Source organism: Fistularia commersonii, chromosome 1, assembly GCF_037954325.1.
Source record: "Fistularia commersonii isolate RoL2024-O1a breed Wild chromosome 1, RoL_Fcom_v1.0, whole genome shotgun sequence".
Classification (NCBI taxonomy): domain Eukaryota; kingdom Metazoa; phylum Chordata; class Actinopteri; order Syngnathiformes; family Fistulariidae; genus Fistularia; species Fistularia commersonii.
This window is the reverse complement of record NC_141284.1, coordinates 19,373,876-19,395,335: the sequence shown is the minus strand read 5'-3', so window position 1 is coordinate 19,395,335 and position 21,460 is coordinate 19,373,876. Positions and strand designations below refer to the sequence as shown.

At 53.6% G+C, this 21,460-nt stretch overlaps 2 protein-coding genes across 2 annotated transcripts in view; one reads left to right on the top strand and one right to left on the bottom strand.

The window, feature by feature from the left end:
• The window catches only part of mnat1 (MNAT1 component of CDK activating kinase), a 29,210-nt gene extending 14,730 nt beyond the window's left edge, over positions 1-14,480 (bottom strand). The window contains exons 1-6 of the mRNA XM_086152943.1: positions 14,308-14,480; positions 8,373-8,525; positions 7,918-7,991; positions 7,265-7,368; positions 6,970-7,110; positions 5,911-6,042 (exon numbers count right to left, since the gene is read on the bottom strand). Coding sequence (XP_086009069.1) covers positions 5,911-6,042; positions 6,970-7,110; positions 7,265-7,368; positions 7,918-7,991; positions 8,373-8,525; positions 14,308-14,396 — 693 coding nt within the window. The 5' untranslated portion in view covers positions 14,397-14,480. The remainder of the gene's footprint in view (positions 1-5,910; positions 6,043-6,969; positions 7,111-7,264; positions 7,369-7,917; positions 7,992-8,372; positions 8,526-14,307) is intronic.
• A 1,394-nt stretch (positions 14,481-15,874) lies between these two features.
• Positions 15,875-20,171, top strand: six4a (SIX homeobox 4a). Its single transcript, XM_086152931.1, has 3 exons — positions 15,875-16,712; positions 17,748-18,448; positions 19,239-20,171. The coding sequence occupies exons 1-3, from the start codon at positions 15,997-15,999 to the stop codon at positions 19,844-19,846; spliced, it is 2,025 nt and encodes a 674-aa protein (XP_086009057.1). The 5' UTR covers positions 15,875-15,996; the 3' UTR covers positions 19,847-20,171.
• Positions 20,172-21,460: the final 1,289 nt, after the last annotated feature.

Below are 21,460 nucleotides of genomic sequence, written 5' to 3'. Positions count from 1 at the left end.
ATCCTCCACCCCTTGAAAAAACACAACCATCCCATTCATTAGGAAGGAAAGCTGTGTTTCTGCAAAGACCTGCGAGCGGAGGGACGGTGGACTGAATCCTGCACTCTTGGGTTTGTCACCCGGACATAACCTGTGATGGGCTCTGGTAGTTGACGACGATTGGGCCGGATAGCAAACGGACACGAGGGTGCTCCTTCATTCGGATTACTCTGTAGGAACCAGACGAGCTCGCCACGCAATCACCCAGAGAGAAGATAAGAGACGGCACAATTCGAGAAACAAGTTATTTTTGACTCAAACCGGAGTGTGTGTCATATTTCACAGTATTGTGGATACACATTCCCACCAATGCTGTCTGGCTGTTAACTCAGGGCCATCGCAACAACACTACGAGCAGACCCAACAAAAACATCTGCTTTCTGCATTACTGGGGCCCGTCTAGCAACCCATAGGACATAATGTACTTTATGCCCTCGTGTTGCTTTTAAGTTTGTGTATTATTGGAATTTAAGACAGTTATAACACCCTTGTGATGTTTTAATGAAACTCCCGGAACCATCAATCTTCAAGGAACTGCAAGGGAGGATGATTTGGAAATTACCAAAGAGCCAAATGGAGTAGTCATCATTCTTCAGCTCTTTCAACATTTATATCAATTAAAAAAAGAATTATACTTTCACATGCGTCAGTTGTTTACTAGGAGAGGAAGCGCTTCAGAAAGCGCGGGTAAAGCCAGACCGGATGCCATTCCTGCTGGGTGCCGGATTATGCACCACCAGAAAAACGCACCGCTTCATACATCTGAGGGTGTTGAGTTTGGCTCATGATGTTCCATCAAATTACCGGTTCTCAAATCCGCTGTCCATCTAGACAGTACCATCTGGGAAGGAAACGGGGTTCATTCATCTGACAGAGTGATATGGCAGACGTTCATGTGAGTTTAATGGGACAGGAGCCCCATAAAAGTCCCATTACTCAGAGGTATGGGGGCTCTGGTTGGGAGGCGGAGCAGCGGCTGCACCCAGAGGTCACACAGAAACAAGGAATACCTCCAAATCACCTCCTACATTTCAGAACACTGTATGAATCAATTGACTTTTCCATGCAATTTAAGAGACTTTTGCAAACTCTTGTTTTGCTTGAAGCACTTCACGTTGACCATTTCCTTCCAGAAAAAGAAAGAATAACTTGTTTGTTTTCACAGACATACTTGGCACTGAGTAATTAATGAGTGCACAGATCTAGTAATGACACACACACACACACACACACACACACACACACACACACACACACACACACACACACACACACACAGAGAGCACTCTACAGACCACCCATCTCTCCCCTGACTTTGCAGCTCAGCATGACGCGTCAAGGTCGCCTCTCCATCAGCAACTACCAAACATATCCGCACGCACGCACTCACTCACCCACACACACACACACACACACACACACACACACACACACGACCACGTGCACTTGCTCAGTCGTGACGTTTGGAGGAGCTGCGAGCTCAAACGCCTCGCAAGAGGCTCCGAGAGCCCGTTCATTCATGTCCAAAGCGCTAATGAGAACAATGGAAAGGGAAGCAGTGGACTGGGGGATAAAACAAATAAGCCCACTTAGGGCCTCCCTGGTGCCATCGCATCCTCAGCCTCGCCTCAACCCTCTGCCCTGGCACCACCGATGCTTGTGTACGGATAAAGAGCTTTGAGCTCCCTACTGGCCTGCTGAGCAGCAGGTAGCAAGTGTAAAAGCTGCAGCCCACACAGGGCCTTCCCTCACCTTACAAGTTTAAATATAACTTCCTGACCAGTGGCAGCTGCCCTCGCGCAAAGCCCCTAAAGCTGACAACTCCTCTTTCCGCTGCGCTGGGCTAGGCCAGCCTGCCTGTGGCCACCGGGTTGCCAGGGCCAACCTAAACAGGGCCAAGCCAGGGAGAGGGGAAGAGGTGTGAATGCCCACATATGCCGGTGCCAATCATAGCTGACGGTTGTCTTTACCCAGAAGCTGACCTCTTCCCCCCCCCAAAGCAGCGGCGGCAGCAGCTACCGGCCGCCGAGCAAAGTTGTGCAAGGTTTACATGTTCGTTCAAAAGGAGCAAACCCCATCCTCTTGTTGCTATGTGAGCTAAACTTACGAGAGCAGAAAATGGGAGAAAAATGTCCCACGACAATTTACTCACACAATGTCAACCGGGAGAATAAAAACCGGGGGGTTGCGAAGTCTGCAAAGACAGCCCTCTTCGCAAAACAGGTTGGGCCAGTTTGCCAGGGACGAGTCAAGCTCAGCTCGGCCTGCGCCGGTGAGCGTGGAGGTCACGGCAGAGGACGTCTGGGCCGAGCACGGCGAAGGACTGTGGGAGCGTGGACTCCTGTTTGTGTTTCCTGTAGCGGTTGTGTTCCACTGCCCACCGTAGAGTGGAACCGAGCCCCAGAGAACCTGGAGTTATTCAAGTCAGCCGCTCATCTATGTTTAGGGATAAACTTTCCACCCACATTTGGCCGATTGTGTACGTGAGTTACATGTGTGTGGACCCCCCCCCCCCCCCCCCCCTCGCCCTCCCCCCTCCCGCTTTCATGCCCACGGCGGCTCCGTCAGCTGCTTTGCTGCCTGCGAGCGGTGGACTGCGCCCCAGCAAAGCTGCAACCTTGGACCTATCATTTAAGACGGTGCTGAAAGCTGCTCCAAGGTGGAGAGATTCCCTGCGGGTCAAAGCCTCCCAGGAATGGGACGTGGCAGCAGCTGACGCCCCCTTTAAACTGGGGAACCATCATAACTTTCCTGGCAAAAACAATGCCGAGAGGCTTCAGCTCGACGGTGCATACGGATAAAATCTGGAAAACTAATTAGACTTTAATACCCGCGCTAGGGTTAAACCGAGGGAAATTCATACATGAATAATACCACATGCTCCTCTACGAGAAGGTGCCAAGAATGGGGACAGGAGTCATTGTGCCTGGCAGAGGGGCTGCTGCTATATGTCAGACTGCAACAGCCAAACCGTCCTGAACACTGAACCTTGCACACACAAACACACGCACGCAGTCTCGATATGATCGGACACTTCATTCGTCAAAGGATGTTTACCCAGACATGGTAACGTTAGTGAACGTGTGCGTGCGTGTGCGCGTTTCCTTCAATTGGAGCATTGCACGTCTGTGTTCAAATGAGCGCCGACAAAGTGAGGGGATTAGTGAGTGATTTCAGGCCATTCCTGAGGCAAGACCAGGCCCATCCCTCCTCACATCACACCTGCGCCAAGGTAACTGTACCAGCTTTGGTGGAACCGTACGAGCGTCCGTATGTCAGCGTTAACGCTCGACCGGAATAAACCGGATGGGGTCGGGGCCGTGGTGCAGTCATCGCTGAGATCTCTCCTTGCGTGTTCTCAGTCAACAACATGACACAGCTAGATGCGACATTAGATCACGCTTTAAATAAAGGACGGAGGCACCGGGAGACCGGGGGAGAACTGGCCTGGCATCCTCACGTTCCACGGATTGGTGGGCTCAAAGATAGGCAGATATGTCATTCCAACAGTGACAGCTCACCTTGGCCTGGGGAGAAGCAGCTGGCTGAAGTTATGGGGGGGTGTTACTGCTGGAGGTGTGTGTGTGTGTGGGGGGGGGGCATTAACTTCTACTTTCTAATTCTGTGACCGGTGAGCTTGCACAACACCACAGATGGAAAAATAAGCGCCCATAAATCTGCCCCTGGCCGTTTGTTAATCTACCGATTTCACATCGGTGTGTTTTGATGCCCGAACCTCCCCTCAGCGCTCCGTGTGAGGACACAGTCTGAAGAGGTTCGTTTTATGTCACGTTCGGACCGTCGGAAACCGGAAGCCGCGTAATAAGAAATGGTGATGATCAGAATGTGATTGTCCCCGAGAAATAACCCATCAATGATCCGGATAACTCCTGCTCCTCCCGCTGTCCCCGAGGAGACCGGCATTAAACAGCTTCACTAAACAGAAATGTCACAGAGGCCCGGCTCCACAGATGTGTTTTCACCAGCTCTACTTGGGATCATTATCTGGCCGATAAATGAAATCCAGCAAACTGCAGGAATTCACCGCACTGTGCTGAAACTTCACCAAGTCAAACAAAAGTCATTCTTATAGACTCTGAGGTGAAGGAAAATTCAAACCCACACATTCCCCCGGCTCCCCATCCAGCGCAGCGAAGAGAGAGCCCCCGTCTCACCGACAGGAACTTAGGATGGGAGGATGAAAACAAACGGGAAGAACTGGGCAAGGGGGAAAACATCCACGCAGACGCCAAAAGAAAGATCATCACACGTTTTCACTTTCCATCAGCAAGTTTAGCACAGCTCTGCAAATGAAGAGGGCGAGAACTCCACCGCAACGTGGTCCCGCGCGGCCTACTATCATTTAGAAGTGCTCATCGGGGATGAGTAACTTGTCACTTGGGGTTTTGTGAGCAAACAAATTATATATCTCTGGAATAGCGCGTCCTCCTTTCATGGTGTTCTCACTTATTCCTCAGAAAACCTCTAGCACACCAGGCTCCAGCAGGGCGCTAGGTGAGCATGCAGGAGATATCTCTCCCACGCACGGCTGAACTGTGGGAAGACAAAGCCGCCCCCTGAGGGTTGCAGGGGAGGGCGGCGGCGATGACACATCCTATCTCATCGCAGCGAAATGAAAACAAATGACCGGAAATGCAACAAAAAAAAAAAAAAAAAAAAAGAAATAAAAAAATAAAATAGAACCTGAAGGTTGCTCCAGACACGATGAGCTCAGAGCAGAGGTCAGAGGAGCCCACATGGTCTCACTTTAGCTCTCATCTCTTGTCCAGAAGAATGTGACAGAATGACTGAGAGGGTCAGACCCTGATTATACAGCGAAAAGGCAGGGAGGCGGGGGATATCTGTGTAATCGTCAGAGCTCCACGTGGAATTGGAGATGATATTACACACGATATCAGAGAAGCACGCCGACGCCGACCACCCCAACGCAATGGTAGGTGCTACTTGATGCGCCGGCACTTTCAAAACTCAGCCAAATCGGGTGGGTTTTGACCCGCAGCCCAAAGCCCAGGATCTCCACCGCCTTCCGAATATGGTCCCTTTCATTGCGGACCATTTCCTGGACATGCGGTGTGAGCCTACGCTAACAGTGTGCTGACCTTGTGAATAATACATGGGAGACCGGACACTTCTTCACGTCAGTGAGAAACAAAGGCGGTAACTAGGGACATCTTCTTGAAAAACACAGCGGCAAAGAGAGGGATGAGTTGCCTGATAGGGACAGTTGGTAAGTTAAATATTCATCAAAGACGTCGGTAAGCTGTGACGGCCAGGACAACGTTTAACCCTGGAACACTAACGTTAAAATAAGTAACACCATCACTAACGTTGAGTATATTTTATCCAGAATAGAATATCCTGGATAAAATATAGTTTTCATCAATTTATAGATGGGCTGATGGGAGGAGGGAAAGAAACATGCAATTAATAACATCAGGGAGCAGCCGGAAGGGACCCAAGGACCCATAAAACTCAAGACAATGGCAACGCAATGAAAATCACATGACAGGAATTGTGTGGGTGAAAAATCACCCGACGTTAGTGTTCCAGGGTTAAGCTTCGTCGGTAAACGGCGTGCCGGAGAAGGAAAAACCGTGTCTGATGGGAGTTTGGAACGCGGCCTAAAGAAGCAGCATGTTTACACAGATCCTCTTGAGGCTGGAGGGGAGCAGGGCCTCTCTGGGACTTTACACCCTGATTATCTGCAATCACTGGAACACAACAGCGTTTTCATCCGGATGGAGCTGATTCTTTTCATTACACGCCGGTTCTGTCAGAGCGGTGCATCCAGGTGAAAAGACGGACAAACTCGGAAAGAGGGACCGAACGGGAACTAAGTGTCATACTCACAATCTGGATCCCTGTCGAAAAGATGTTGGTGGGTTTGACCGCCTGCTTCTGCTGTTCGATCTGGGTCTCCAGTTCGGCGGCACGGGCCTTGTGCTGGGCCAGCAAGATGGTGGCTGGTAGCTGAGACTGCTCCTGGAGAAAGAGCGGGGTTTAAGAGCGGCCTGATCGTGAAATGGCATCGATCGCAGGCCTTCATGCAAAAAAAAAAAAAAAAAAAAAAAAATACAACACAACTGTTGTTTTGACAAGACAAGTGATGATCGGGGAGAGGAAGGTGCAGGCCAGGTTCAAAACCTGTTGTGGTCCCTCCCTGAGGGCTGAGGCGGGGGAACAGATTGGTTGCTCCTCAGATGTTCCTCACCGAGGAGGTTTGGACAGTTTCAGCCGTTCGCTGCCGGTCTTGGAGGGACACCAGTTTGCCTGCACAACCTTCACTAAGCAGCCTCTTGGCGGGAATCGGAATTCCTTACACTGGTCACAATCCCAAAATGTTTTCTTTGGGTCCGTAATGGTTTCCGCAGGGAACGAATATTGTGGATCGGTCCCGAAGTACCCGACCTCCGATGGTGCAGTCCTCCAGGAACAAGCCAAGATGCATCGGATGCGTTTTGCTGTGTTTGTTTGTGAAGATGTGTTCCCTTCAGGACCACGGGGACCTGCAGGAGGTCCCCCCGGGGGGGAGGAGGGCTGATCTAATCTGCCTTCAATTGACAGGGCCTGTGCCTTAAACAAACAAATACACAGCTTAACCTGCTATCTGCGCCGGTCCTCCGGCAGGCCGCTCGGCAGGAACAATCACTTCCAAAGCCGGCGGCTCGACACAATGGGGCAGAGAGGCTTTGGCATCACAGAATGAGAACAATGCGGCCCGCAGCACAATGACTGCTAATAAGCTCTTAATGATATCACAACTATGGACCCTCGGGCCGCGCACGTCTGTGTGTTTATGTTTGTGTCAGATATGGAACATCTGCCATTATGGGATGTGACCGCTCCTCGGTAGTTGCGCTCAAAGAGACTCGCCATTCTGTTGACACATGCAACATGTTTGCATCTCACCAGTTCATCCAGCAGAGCCTGCTTGTTCTTCTTCTTGGCCTGCAGCTGCCTCTTCTCCTCCTGCAGCAGTTCCAGTCTCCGCTTCTCATTTCCCTGTTGCTCAAGAAGCAGCAACTCCTCCAGCTCCTCTTGCTCTCGAGTCTGAAGAGATACAAGCCCGTTTTCCATCTGCTCACAAGTCCACGTGTACATCAGGGGGGAACCTGTGGCTTTTGCCGCCCGTTAGCCTTTCGATCTCAAATAAAGGGCGAGAAAAGTTGAGCGGGGAGGACAAGGGAGACACAACGGAACTTACGAGCTTCACTTTATTCCTCAAAATGAGATCTCGGTTCTCCCTCTGGTACTGCTCCATCCTCTGCTTGGTGTTCTCCACGTCAATGCTGTTTGTCAGGTTAAACACTGAGACGGAGAAGATGGGAACCACCATCAGCCCTTCTTTTTCATAGCCATCGTTCATGTCGTGCAGGCACACTTGTATCCAAATAAACCGGAGCGGAGAGCCCTCCCCCCGCCAAAAAAAAAAAAAATAAAAAATCTGCTTCCCTGTGTGCTGCTTAAGCCACGTAAAATGTTGTGTTTATTTTTATGCAGCAGAAGCCGAGCAGCCGATAATCCACGATCCCCGACAACATCTCAGAAGCAGACTTTCCCGGACATTCTGCAGCGGGAAGACGATGAGAAAAATGCTTATGGTGAACTCAAACCGGGGGGCAATCCGGTTTTCTTGTACACAATAATATAAATATTCTGCATTCTCCCACTAACCCCAAGTGCAGCTCGGGGCTCAAAGCCGACGGGAGATGATCAGTTAAGGCATGTTAGTGTTGGCAGCCCTGCCCAAGGCTCCGGCTCGCACTAATGCCTATTAAACATCACTCTGCGCGGTCACAACAGGGGAAATCATTACACCCTCTCGCTCTGCGCTGCGACGCGAGGCCCCCGCCATACCTATGTCTTCCACTTGCTCAAGGTAGTCGTTGTATTCTCTCAGGCTGGGGAAGTCAAAGTCTCTCTTGTTGTATCTGCAGCAAAAAAAAAAAAAAAAAAAAGAGACAAACAGTGGAGGCCGCTGAAAGCAAATACCCTCTGACATTAACAGCCTCCAAATCAATCGTTTTATAATATCATGTGTGCATTCTGCCTAATAGACACACATTAGATCTCAATTAAGGGGCTATTAAAGAGCCGATGAGAGGGAAAGAGAGACAGCGGGGAGGGGCCGAGAAGTAAAAACCTGGCAGGGAAAGAGCCTTCCCGTTTGAGCCGCCCCCCCAGGGGAGACTCATTGTCTACAAAACAAACAGTGTAATGAGGAAGACAAAGGTGGCTTAAGAAGTGGGAGGAGGGATGAGATGGCACATAAACACCCAGGGCCCCCACCCCCTGTCCCCCCCGACACTCACATCTTCAGCACCTTCTTGCGGATCTCCACCTCCATGTCCACCGCCGGGTCTTCGAAGAGCTGAACGCGGAAGTTGCTCTTCCTGAGCGGGGTGTCGCACTGGACGCAATTGCCCGAGCCTCGGACGAACAGCATCTCCACGCAGTTCTCGCATCTGGGGGGAGGGAACACACAGCACCGGACAAATGTGAAGGGTCTTAGCCGGGCGGATGAGTCGGAGAGGGCCGGCGGAAGGGCAGCCCCGTGCCGGCGCCCGCCGCCACCCGGTCAAGCTCATTTGCGCTCCTCTACGAGCGCCGGTCGGCTCCAGGCAATGGCCGATTGCCTCCGACTGCATGGAGAGGGCCGGGATTATGAGCGGAATGTCGACCGAGACGGGAGGAAAGGAGCGGGACACCCTGTCAGCGAGCCGTCTGTCTGCACTGGAATCACATTTGCGTTATTGTTATTCCAACAGACCTCAGTCACTCTGCCACGTTGCATAATGTGATAATATCCAGCACAGTCATTTACGGTGCACTCTACAATTATGAGAAAGGGCTGTGTAATACTTATGTAATATTGGGAAAGCGAAGAAACAGACGAAGGCTCTGCGTCTTCCTCGCATCGCAGAGACACTGTGTATTCCAAATGGGATCTACGCTCGACTTCGACTTCAAGCTTTCTTTTATATGAAGGACATCAGAACGTAGGAACAACCGACGGACGAGCCGTCCACTGGTCAAACACCTTGCGGACGACCCTGCCGATCGCATTATTTGTCAAAACACGTAGAAATCACGGGTTTGTCGTGAAAACCTTTTCAGATGGCCTTCACTTCCTGACGTCCACAAACCTCTTCAGAGGAAAGGTGACGGATGTGGAACAAACAGCTCCTTAGATGTTGGAGAGAGTCAGATAAAGCCCAGGCTCAAACAGGACAGTTTACCACCGCTACCATTAGGACACGGCACCATGGCAACCGGCAGGTCCACCTCGGGGCACAACCCTGAGCTTAGCCATCAATCACACCTTTATGCAGGTAGGCGTTTACCCATCAGTCACACCGGAGCGAGGGGTGGACGCAGCAGACAATGGGAACATTTCTAAATCTCCCCTGACAGGGAGGAGGGCCCAGGGAGACGTTTGCACAATCTGCTGTAATTGTGTCTCTGTGGAACTTTATTTCCAGAGGAATTCGCATTCCTGCTCTTGACCGCTTGGCCAGCTTCTCAACGCTGACATCGGCTCTTCTCGAACGGTCGCTGGCGATGGGGAACGTGGATGTTTTTCAACCATGAATCCGAGTCGAGAGCACGAGACCGACTTTTCGCTACACGTCACCGGCGGCGCGGTTGAGTCGTCTCTTTCCAAAGTCAAGAACTCGTATTGAAACATTGGTCCCTTGTCAAAAGCCCTCCGTGGACGGAGTCTGTTAGAAAGAGTCTTCATGCAAGACATTTGACTTCATCAGCAGGATTCGACAACGCGAAAGCATTAACAGCAGAAACTGCAGAGCTATCAAGTTTGGCTGTTTACGCATCGTGCTTCAGATATGGGTCAAACAAGCACGGCCTGCCAAGTGCAACACAGAGCTTCCACAGCCTTGGTGCTTGTGGACATAAAATACATGAAGCATTACAGGAAGTGACTCACAGGTATGTCAGTTTACCTTGGCGCGTGAAAGGTAAAAGGAAAGCTGTGGACAGAACCATCTGCGTCACCCCGTTGGAGTTGCGGAGCACTCGGAGCCCCCGCTCAAGTGCAGCCCGCAACAGGCAGATGTTCACTGTGGCCCGAGGCTACGTGAGATGTATAGGCCCGGCCATATGTTGGTAGATGGAGGGATTCAACTTGTTTCCACAGGCCCACAAAGAGCCTATTCATCAATGTGGGGTGAGGAGCGGGGAGCAGCTTGCCCCTTGCCCCATAAATGGACCACACAAATGAATCCTCTGAAGGGGAAATCCTGTGTAACTTTAGAGCAAAGAGGTTAGCATCTAAAAGGGAGGGAGGAGACCAATTTGCCAGCTTTCCTTGAAATTGTGCCTGTTCTCCGTGACAGCTTCAAAATGATGTGCTTGTTGCCATTTGTAATCAAAAAGGCAGACCCCGACGACTAAAGCCATATTGCCATATCGCCCGACATTGGTTTCGGCGGACACGTCTTCCAAGTTTCCCATGGCTCACCTGCCCCGCTCACCGCTCCGGGCTGCTATCTCTCCCATCTGCAGCTGTCAGCGGCTCAGAGAAGGCGCTGGCAAGAGGAGGGTAAACAGGGTCCGCTCCTGGCTCAGCAAAGAAGCCCGTTCACCACCGCCGATTCATTTTCCCCTCAGTGAAAACACCGACTGCACTTTACCCACGGGGAAGGAGACCCCTCCCGAGGCCCGGAGACCCGTGGGCTCTCGCAGCCCGTGATCGGTGTCATGGGAAAGCTGCCAATGACGCCCCGTCCTGTCCTGTGACCTGCCATACCCGCAGCGGCACCGTCGAAAAATGCTGAGGCCTGAGAGCAAGAGAGCTTACACAGGACTCCGGCTCGACGTCATCCTGAGAAATTACAGTGACCGGTGCGACTAAAAATCACAAAACCGTATCCGACACACTCAGAGCGCGGCAACCAGCCGCCACTGTGTGTCGGCCAAGCGGCAACTGTTGAGCCAACGCAGGGCCTCTGACTGAGCTCTTCATCACCCGTACTATTGCGGCACGGTTTGCCGGCAGCTTGCGTCGCAAGACTGACTGGAAGACCGTCCGGGGGATTGTCCTCCACAAATACCCGCCGGTTTTGAAAGAATTACGAGACAGCTTCGAGAACCTGTTGCAGCGTCACGGGTTTCATGAATGACCGGCTTCGGTTACTCGCAGAGACAAGCATGAGATATTCGTACCAATCGTTTGTCTGTCTCATTCTTAATTGCTTAATTGCTTTGTTGCACAAAAGAAATGTGAAATGTCGTGCAATACACAATGTAAAACATCAACAAATCTAAATTGATTCCACGGACGAGCCATTTTCACAATAGACTTCTGAACGTCCCGCTGACTGTATTTTTTGACGACGACACAAACGTGTGCGCCTTTCTCTGCTTGAGATGGAGAAGAGATGGACCTGACCCTCCTCACCTCCCAGTCAGTGGGAGAAAAGATCAATACTTCAGAAGAAACCACTCAACTTCAAAAGAAGTACATTGCGAGCAAACCGTTTCACATTTTCGTTGCCGTTAAAAAGTGCAGTGCAATGTTGTGACTCCTGGAGAAGAACACCGCCCCCCCGTCGCCTTTAAACCTCATCCAGTGTCATTCCTGTCCGCAGCAAGCTGCGCATTTTACAAGCAGCAAGGCAGAGACATCGTCCACCCGTCCAACTGGCTCTCTTACCCGAAGAGCACCTCCAGGCGTCGAGGGGACGTCTCGCCGAGAGGAACGTCTTGACTTGATTGTCTCTGTATCAGAAATTATTTTCATCTGGCATACTGCTAGCCTGACCCCAACTCAACTCAAAAGGACTTGAACGCCACCTCCGGCAATTCAGCTGTTGTTTTTGCGGTTCATGCAACAAGTGCCATCCCCGGTATAAGCAGGTGGATTAATCCAGGCTGATACTTTGCCTTTGCTTCAAGTCTTTATGCTGAATTCTCGTAAAACCTTATTCACAATCTATCAAGTACAACAAATAACCCGTCTTAAACAGAGGACTGTAGCTTCTTTAGTGGCCAATTGTAACTGCAGGCAAACTGAGCCAAAATGACGCCATGCAGAGATTGGTACTGACTCCACAGGTAGAACAACCTGGGAAACCAAAACACCTCCTGCCACTTTGCTGTGTATTTATCCACCTGAAACACGCGGCGATCGCATTGAGTGTGGAGCTTGTATTTAATTAGGTGAAGCTGCTTCTGTGCCCGGTGACAAATCCCAAGGGCCACAGTCCCAGTGTCATTGTACGACGGGAATAAATAACACATATCAACTCCCTTGCCTATGGGGACACCAAATGTTTCAGGTTAAATTTAGATGCGAGCTAGCGATAGAAGGGACGATCACCGCTTCACACTGCTAGGCCGGGAATTCTGCTTAAATGAGCCACGCTGGCAAGGGGCCATCGGGAACATCAATTATTATGGGAAGCCATTGTGAATACAGTGAGAACCCCTCGCTTATTCCTGGGATTCAAATCGTAGAGTTTCTCGTTTCCCTGTCGTTCACGGCTGAAGAACTGCATAACCAAAAAAACTAGATTATAACTGAAGTGTCGTACATGTTCTGTCAATCAGCCGACTGGACGCTGTTTGGGTTGATGTACAGCATCGTCAAGACTCCTGCAAATTAAGAAAACAGGCCGAGCAGTTGTAGCTGGTCTCACATACTGCTGTAAAATGCCAAGAATATTAGCGATATTGTGCACCAAAGACACGTAATAGGACAAGTTGGGATTTGCAATGGTCAGACAGTGTGTCGTAACCATAGCAACTAGTTGGTCTGCCTTGTTTTCAAACTTGTGATATTTGAATAATTTGGGGATTGTTTGTTAAACGCAATCTGCCGGTGGCTTTATTTTGTACTAGGACATAAGCAAGTGCCACGCCGCGCCTGACAGTGCAGCACCTCCTTCTCATGAAGATGTTGGAGGTTCAGAGGGAGCGGGTGTAAATGAAGCTCGGAGCTTCTTACCATCTGATCTGATGCAGACACGAGGTTCCTCTTCCGGATCTTAACCTGGGTGACTTCTGGTCCAAGCGTAAACAGCGGGAGTTGGCAAGGCCTTATAACCCGATCCCAGCTCACAGCAGTGAAGGGGCCTGGGATCTACTTGGCATTTGTCATAATACATTTGCAACAAAATCTAAATGAAGGCTTTGTGTCACTCGGTGGGATTTCCTTCCCTCATTCAGTGAAAACAGGTTCGCAGTCAGTGAGGGGGAAACCATCCTCGCAAGGTGGCAGAGCATCGACTCCGCTGGGACCCACGCGGCCCTTTTCTCACAAGCTGAGACAAGCTAGGCCCTCCCTTCATGCTTGCTCATCACTTACCTATCCCTCATCTCAGCTGCCGATGCAAATACAGAGTGTGTGTGGGAAACGGTAAAGGTGACCCGGGGGCCGGGACAGCTCTGCGAACTGCTACTTTGCAAAATTATTTCAATTTCTTTGTGCAGCCCCGCATCCACGCACATGGCTGCGAGCTGTGCGTTCACTGACCTGATGACAAAGCAAGGCCACATCCTGACGGTGGCGTCGATAAATAGACGGGACAAAGAGAGTCTGTCATCGGACTGCTGCCGCCCGATGATAACCGGCCCTAAAAAGGCTGGGTTGCGAAAAAAGATGACAAGGGTAAATACTGAGGCCTGCTGGGTTCCGCTGCTGGCCCACAGGGTGCGCCTCAGGAGGTGTCACCTGAAGGCAGAGGAGAAGCCCTTTTCCAGGTTGTGAAGGTGCTTTATTTTCTGTTATGATTATGATTTACTCGTGGAGACTTCTGGCTCAAACATCTGAGCAGCTCCTTCTGGCCAGATCTCTCTCCTCATATCATAGGTCATCATTGATGAAAGTGATCATCGGTGTCTTCCATAACCTTTGAAATCAATACGTGCCAAAACAGTGAAGTCTCGTTGCTGGATATTGTCAACGCCGCTACAGAAACAACAATGTGAGGGAGTCCAAGCATCTGCTCCAGCCTCTCACGGCCGAAGCAGCCGGGTTCCGGCCTCTCCCGGCCGAAGCAGCCGGGTTCCGGCCGCTGGAGCCTCTCCTTAGCCGCCGCCGGCAGCGGAGCTAGCTAGCATCTTAGCATGCTAGCATGCTGCCGGCTCCCACCGGAGCGCAGCTCCGACTCCGAGCCGTCAGAGTCGCCGCACGCCGGGGGTGTCTCAGACCTCGCGGCCGGTGCCGGAGCCGACAGGGTTGCCGGTGTGAGCCCGGAGCCGGCGGCGCGCAGAGGGAACACTCACAGCGTGTGTCCGCAGACGTTCACCATCAGCTTCAGCGACGGGTTCCGGTATTTGGTGGTCTTACACCGCGGACACCCCTGGTCGTCCATCTCTGGCAGCGGGCGGAAGGCTCCCCTCTCACCTCCCCGGCTACGGCGAGGCCTGGCTCTCAAAGCCGTCCGACGGGAAACACCGGCGGATTTCTGGTTCCGGACAGAGACCGCCTCCGAGCCAGGGGCGCAGCTACGCCGGCGGGGGCCGAGGGCGGGGGCCGAGGGCGGGGACCCCGGACAGTGCGATAGTCGCTGCTCGACGCGTATATGTAAATTAAATCTAATCTAATCTACTGTAATCTAATATACACAGACACACACACAAATATATGTGTATGTGTAGTTATTTGCTTTTATTTCATTTCAGGTGGGTACATATGTATATAGGTCAGAGGGTCGGTAGGTAGGTAGGTAGGTAGGTAGGTAGGTAGGTAGGTAGGTAGATAGATAGATAGATAGATAGATAGATAGATAGATAGATAGATAGATAGATAGATAGATAGATAGATAGATAGATAGATAGATATTTTTGCTGTTTCTGATTCTGATGAAGGATCATCATGTATCAGGTTTCGTTTGACTGTTATAACTGAATTGTGACAAACACACACACACAAATCTGAGGAGAAGCAACCATTCATTCATGTGTGTGTGTATCACAATTCAGTTATAACAGTCACATGAAACCTGATACTTGATGATTGTTCATGAACGAGCAGCACTTCTGGTGACAGGAACCACAGACTGTGTCTGTACCAAGCTCATAGAGGTCCATCACCTGTGCTGAGTGTGTGTACCATGTGTATAACCTGTGTATGCTGTGTGTATACCAGGTCTCTGCTCTGTGTGTGTGTGTGTGTGTGTGTGTGTGTGTGTGTGTGTGTGTGTGTGTGCGTGTGTGTGTGTGTGCGTGGGTGTGTGTGTGCCTGTGTATGTGTGTGTGCCATACATAACCTGTGTATGCCATGTGTGTAACATGGATACAGTGTGTATAACCTGCGTATAATTGTGCATATACCATGTTTGCACCTTGTGTATAACAAGTGTATAGTATGAGAGTACCATGTCCATACTGTGTGTGTAGCCTGTCTATACTGTGTGTGTACTATGCGCATACTGTATGTGTATAATCTGTTTATACAGTGTGTGTGTACCATGCGCATACTGTGTGTGTGTGTGTATAACCTGTTTATACTGTGTGTGTGTGTGTGTGTGTGTGTGTGTGTGTGTGTGTGTGTGTGTACCATGTGTATACGGTGTGTCTGACCAGTGTGTCTCGTGTGTGTAGCGTGTGCCGTGCATTTCAGGTGTGTCTGACCCATTTCGATCCGGGTGAGTATCGGGGGTCTCCCGGGTGAAGCGCTCACCTTGGCCAGGTGAGCCGCGGGCGGCCGCGGGGGCGCGGAGGCGCGGCGCCCGGAGCGCGGAGCGCGCTGGCCCCGCCCCCCCCGCGGCCCCCGGCGGCCAATGGCGTGCGCCGTGCGCGCATAGACCCCGGCGCGTCTCCGCGCGGCCCCAGTGCGCGCAGAGGAAAAGCGTCGGTGGGAGGAGAGGGGCAGGGAGATCCGCTTACAGCCGCCGTCAGACACCCGATCGCGCTCCCATGGCCCGGAGGTAACCCGATCGAGCCGGGAGGAGTGACCGCACCGACGAGAACATGTCTTCTTCCGCGTCCTCTCCCGCGGCGGCGGCGGCCGACGGCAAGCGAGCCGGCGTGAAGGAGGAGCGGCGGGAGTGCGTCCGGCTGCGGGCGCCGGAGGCGGCGGAGTCGGCCATGGAGCGCGCCGCTCCGCGCGCGGAGCTGCTGCTGAGCGCCGCCTCGTCGCTCGCGTTCTCGCCGGAGCAAGTGGCGTGCGTGTGCGAGGCTCTGCAGCAGGGGGGCAACGTGGAGCGCCTCGCCCGCTTCCTGTGGTCCCTGCCCCAGAGCGACCTGCTGCGGGGCAACGAGAGCATCCTGAAGGCCCAGGCCCTGGTGGCCTTCCACCAGACGCGCTACCAGGAGCTCTACAGCATCCTGGAGAACCACGGCTTCAGCGCCGCCAACCACACCTTCCTGCAGGACCTGTGGTACAAGGCCCGCTACACCGAGGCGGAGAAGGCGCGGGGGAGGCCCCTGGGCGCCGTGGACAAGTACCGGATCCGCAGGAAGTACCCGCTGCCCAGGACCATCTGGGACGGCGAGGAGACCGTGTACTGCTTCAAGGAGCGCTCCCGCAACGCGCTCAAGGACCTGTACAACCAGAACCGGTACCCGTCCCCGGCCGAGAAGCGGAACCTGGCCAAGATCACGGGGCTGTCCCTGACCCAGGTCAGCAACTGGTTCAAGAACCGGCGCCAGCGGGACCGGAACCCGTCCGAGGCGCAGTCCAAAAGGTGAGCCGGCCGGCCGCCCCGCGCCCCCGCGGCCGTTCCCCGGATCCCGGGTCCCGTCCCACTCGTGTCCGGCCTCGGGTGGACGCTCCGGTGTTTTGAAACCTGAGGCGGTTTCCCCGGAGGTCCGACTTCGGGGACGGAAACCGGCAGCGAGCGGATTACGCGCGGACGCGCGCACACCCCAGCGGCGCGTCCCGGCCGCCGGAAACCCAAATCGCGACGCGGCCGTTCGCCCACGGCACGGTGTCCGCGTGCGCGTCCGTCCACGCGTGGGCGTGTCACCGATCGGGTCCGAACAAAGGGACCGTCCCGGTTCACCCTGGGCCGTCCGGGGCCGCGACTCGGCCTCAAGCCCCGAGCAAATACTGGGTCGTACCCGGGAACACGCGTACACACGCACAAACATACACAAGTTAAAATGACTAATCCAAGATGTTTGTCCAGTTTGGTCTGTTCCTGGTGTGTGTGTGGGGGGGCTCCATATCTATGCCATTCATTCCTCGGTCTCAAACTTTGTCAAGAGGTGGGGGGGTCTGTTTGGGGGGGGAGTCTGTTGCGTGTGTGTGTGTGTGTGTGTGTGTGTGTGTGTGTGTGTTGGGGGGGGTTCCTGTGTGAGGGGTGTGGGGGGGGTCTACCATTTGTCTCCTCGGCCCTCCAGCTCTGGCATTTTGTCACTGCAGAATTTATTGCACCAAATGGTGACGGGAGCTGCTCGCTTGGCTGGTTGGTTGGTTGGTTGGCTGGCTGGTTAGCTGCTTGGTTGGTTAGCTTGTTGGTCGGATGGCTGGTTAGCTGCTTGGCCATTAGCTTGCTGGTTGTTGAGAGTGCAGCTGTCCATAGGTCATACTGCGCCTCGGAACTGTGTCACCTAATAACACATCAACACATGCGACTTGCTCGGCAGGAGTGGAGGACACCCATAACAGAGGAGTGGATCCAGAAGTCCTCAGTAGGCGTCGGGCTCCAAGCTCTCCATCCCCCCGCAGAAATCAAATTCATCTTCTCCAATCTGCTCTCCTTCTGTCTCTGTCACAGCGAGTCCGATGGAAACCACAGCACGGAGGACGAGTCCAGCAAAGGCCAGGAGGAGCTCTCGCCCAGGCCGCTCTCCGACTCCTCGGACGGGGCGATCGCCCACGGGGCCCTCCCCGTCCAGACGGGGCCCCTGGACGGCGGGGTGGTCATCCAGCAGATCGGGGACATCAAGATGCCTCCTGGATCCGGGGGTGCCGGGCTCTACAACGGAAGTCTGGTTGCCAACAACGGCTCCTCCGCCGTGTTCCAAAACGGCGGCTCGTCCTACCTGCACTCGCCTGGGAACATCCTTTTCAACGGGCTGGGGCTTGGCATCCAGCCCTTGTCCTTCAACTCCCTGAGGCCCCCGGGGGGGGTGCTGCTGGCCGGCTCCGGGGCGGACCCGCAAATGCAGCCAGGACAGGAGAAGTCACTGGGCGGCCCCGCCGAGGACTCGTCGCTGCAGTACGCCTCCTACCCCGGCTGCGTGAACGGGGCGGAGGTGAAGCTGGAGGGCGTCCACACCATGGCGCCGCAGAACGGGGGCTCCTCCGTGCTGACCTTCAGCTCCCCTTCAGGGGCGCTCCCGCTGGGGGGCTACAGCCTCGTTCAGGTTCCCGGCGGCGGCTCAGAGGACGACGGCGGCGCCATGCTCAACAGCGATGTCGGCCTTTCACCTCTACAGCTCTCCTCTTCGTCTTCCTCCACGACCATCACGGCAGGTGGGTTCGGGCGGCGTCCCTTCTATCAGGACACTGTCCCTCCTAAAGATCAACCACAGCTCCTCCATCCCGAGCGGGACGTGGCATTCAAACATGTTAGCGGGCTCTACGTAGATTTCTGCCATTATTTACTCCAGACTGAGATCAGACTATTACATGGAAAATCCCACACCTGCAGATTTGACAGTGCCCTTTACCCCAGTTAACCCTGGCAGTGCCGGGCTGCAGGTGTGGCACGTCTCTGCCACGTCCGCCCAGTGGAGCCGAGCTGCTGCAGCCCCCGAACTGATGCTATACATAACACAGAGCTGATGAAAGAGCCCCCTCCCAACACACACACACACACACACAGAGGTGGTGGTGGTCCTTTGAAAACCCCAGAGATGAATAAAAACACGCTCTGAAGTCACCATCACTCACCAGTATTGTGCTGCTGATCTCTGGAGCATGTGTGTGTGTGTGTGTGCGTGTGCGTGTGCGTGTGCGTGTGCGTGTGTGTGTGTGTGTGTGTGTGAGTCCGTGTCCACCCTCAGTCAGAGGCCTTGAAAGCACCAGCAGCAAATAGCCCTCACTCTGATGGAGAACAGAGGACCTGCTCCACCTTCAGGAGTGCCAAGAAGATTATGTCTTCTGGTTGCTCTTGGAGGTTTTGTTGTTTTTATTTGCTCCAGCAGGCCAGTGTGTGTGTGTGTGTGTGTGAGAGTGATACCGCCTTCAAGTTGATGAGATGTGACCCAAGGATGATGCTGTTTGCGTCAGGAGGACTCATCTCCTATCTTCTGGCCTGCAGGTTCCATGCCTCTGAACAACGCCACCGTGAGCTCCTCCAGCAACGACTCCTTCCAGACGCAGGAGAAGCTGAGCCTGAGCTCGCTTCACCACAGCACCGTCCTCTACAGCATGAGCAACGTGGGCCAGACGTCCATCAAGAAGGAGCCTCTGGAGGGAGGTGTTTACGCTTCATACCACCACGGGCTCCACCTGGACCCCAGCGGTCACATCAGCTACAGCACCTCCGCCTCTGAGGAGATAACCTCCAGCCAAGGTCCGGTGTCCACCGCGGAGGTACCCGTGGTCACCTCCGACCCTGAGCCAGAGGTTTACACCACCCTGACCGTCAGCACGCCGCTGATGACCCGGCCCGACCCGAGCGCCCACCACCTCCAGCCCGCCGAGTACCTCGGGGCCCACGAGGTCCGAGGGGGGTCCTCGCACCTGATGGGCCCCGGCATGAACAGCAACTACATGGGCCTGACGGACGACAAGGTGGATGGCTCTGGCCCGGGGGGAGTAGGCGAGATGGTGCGGGCCATGTGCGGGGAGATGGAGGCCGTGGAGGGGAAAGAACTCGCCAAACTACAGACAGTGCAGATGGACGAGGACATGGCCGACCTCTAACCCTGCAGAGGTACATTTGTCCACCCAGGCATCGGTGTTGTGAAACTTTCTACCCTTGCGTGACAGCGTATATGTGTGTGTGTGTGTGTGTGTGTGTGCGCGTGCGTGTGTGTGTGTGTGTGTGTGTGTGTGTGTGCTTTTTTTACAATTAACTTCCTGTTATTGTTAAGTTATTTGAAGATATCGCATTAATTTGACTTCTACAGTGCACTCTGTGTGTGTGGGCGTGAACATTTGGGCAAAAAAAATAGGAAATAATCTTTGACATGTTTTGAAAAGTCCCTGGCTGTTAGATGCTAATTAAAGCGCTGGCCGTCCATTTGAACCGCGTTTAAATCTGCAGTTTTATAGACAACACCTGCTACTTCCTGTTGAGTGGACTTGATTTGTAGAAGCAGGTGCTGGAATGCCTCCGGTCATGTGACCAGGATGTTCCTCCAAACTAAATGCGTCATCTGGGTCGAACCAAAAAGGTCACCGGCGGGGGGGGTGAGGGAGGGCGTCTCTGTGGACACGGCGGGCTTTACTGAGGGACTGCGCACATGTGCAAGGAATGGGTCCCCACCGCATGCAACGCTGCTGATTTCTGAAAAAGTGCCCTTCATTACGCACCTTAAACCGGTGTGTGTGTGTGTGTGTGTGTGTGTGTGTGTGTGTATGTGTGTGTTTTGGGGGGGGGGGGGGGTCACACTGGACAAGAGCGAGAAAACACACGTGCCTTTGAGCTCCTCACACATTCACCGTGCCGGCAGTGGTCAGCTGTGGTCTCTGCTCCAGCACGCTGTGGGACAATGCGGGGGGAGGGGGGGGGAAGCGGGACATACCTCCACAAATGCACACATTTCAGCGGCGCCTCAGATTTCAAGCGCCGTCGTCACCTGCGAGTCCCGGATACCGATCCGAAGGTCATGCCGTGGGTTCACATGTTGTTTATTACACCGTGGCTCCTGCTATGCAAACTAGGTATGACAGCGCGGTCGCCTTTGGTTTTGTCTTGTCTGTCTGAATGTGGGCGACACCTCGGGTATTTCTCCGGGGGACGGAAACTGCGTGTTTTCTTCTCAAAGGTGTCAGGGAAAAGGGACGGAAGAGGCCACCTGACTTCTTCTGGCCCCGCTTTTAAAATAGAGAGGGGGTCACAGCTCCTTCTCTTTGCATGGCTTCATACTATTCTGGACGCCGCCGTGGAGGAGGGCCGCGAAATGGCGTGCAGGCTTGCAGGCTTGCAGGCGTGCAGGCGTGCGGGCGACCGCCGCTCAGCCCAGGAGATTTGCCACCAGTGACCCCGGGACATTTGTGGGCGTCAGATCAGGATAAGACAAGAGAATGTGGAGCCCATTTGTCAAGTGTCCAGCGCTTTTTAACGACAGGCGCCGCCGAACGCGACCAGAGCGTTGGACCCCCGCCCCACAGGCCCTGCCTCCACCCCGCCTCCACCGGAGCCCCACGCAGCCTCACCCTGCAGGAATCTGTTGTTTTAGCTAGGATCCAAAGACGGCCCCTCCGCCCTGACAGCTCGGGCCAGGGAAGGCCTCTGCGCTTCACGCCACGTACGGGGCCGATGGTTACTATTCCCGTTCCTGTTTTGTTTGTTTGAATGAAATCTTTGTTACC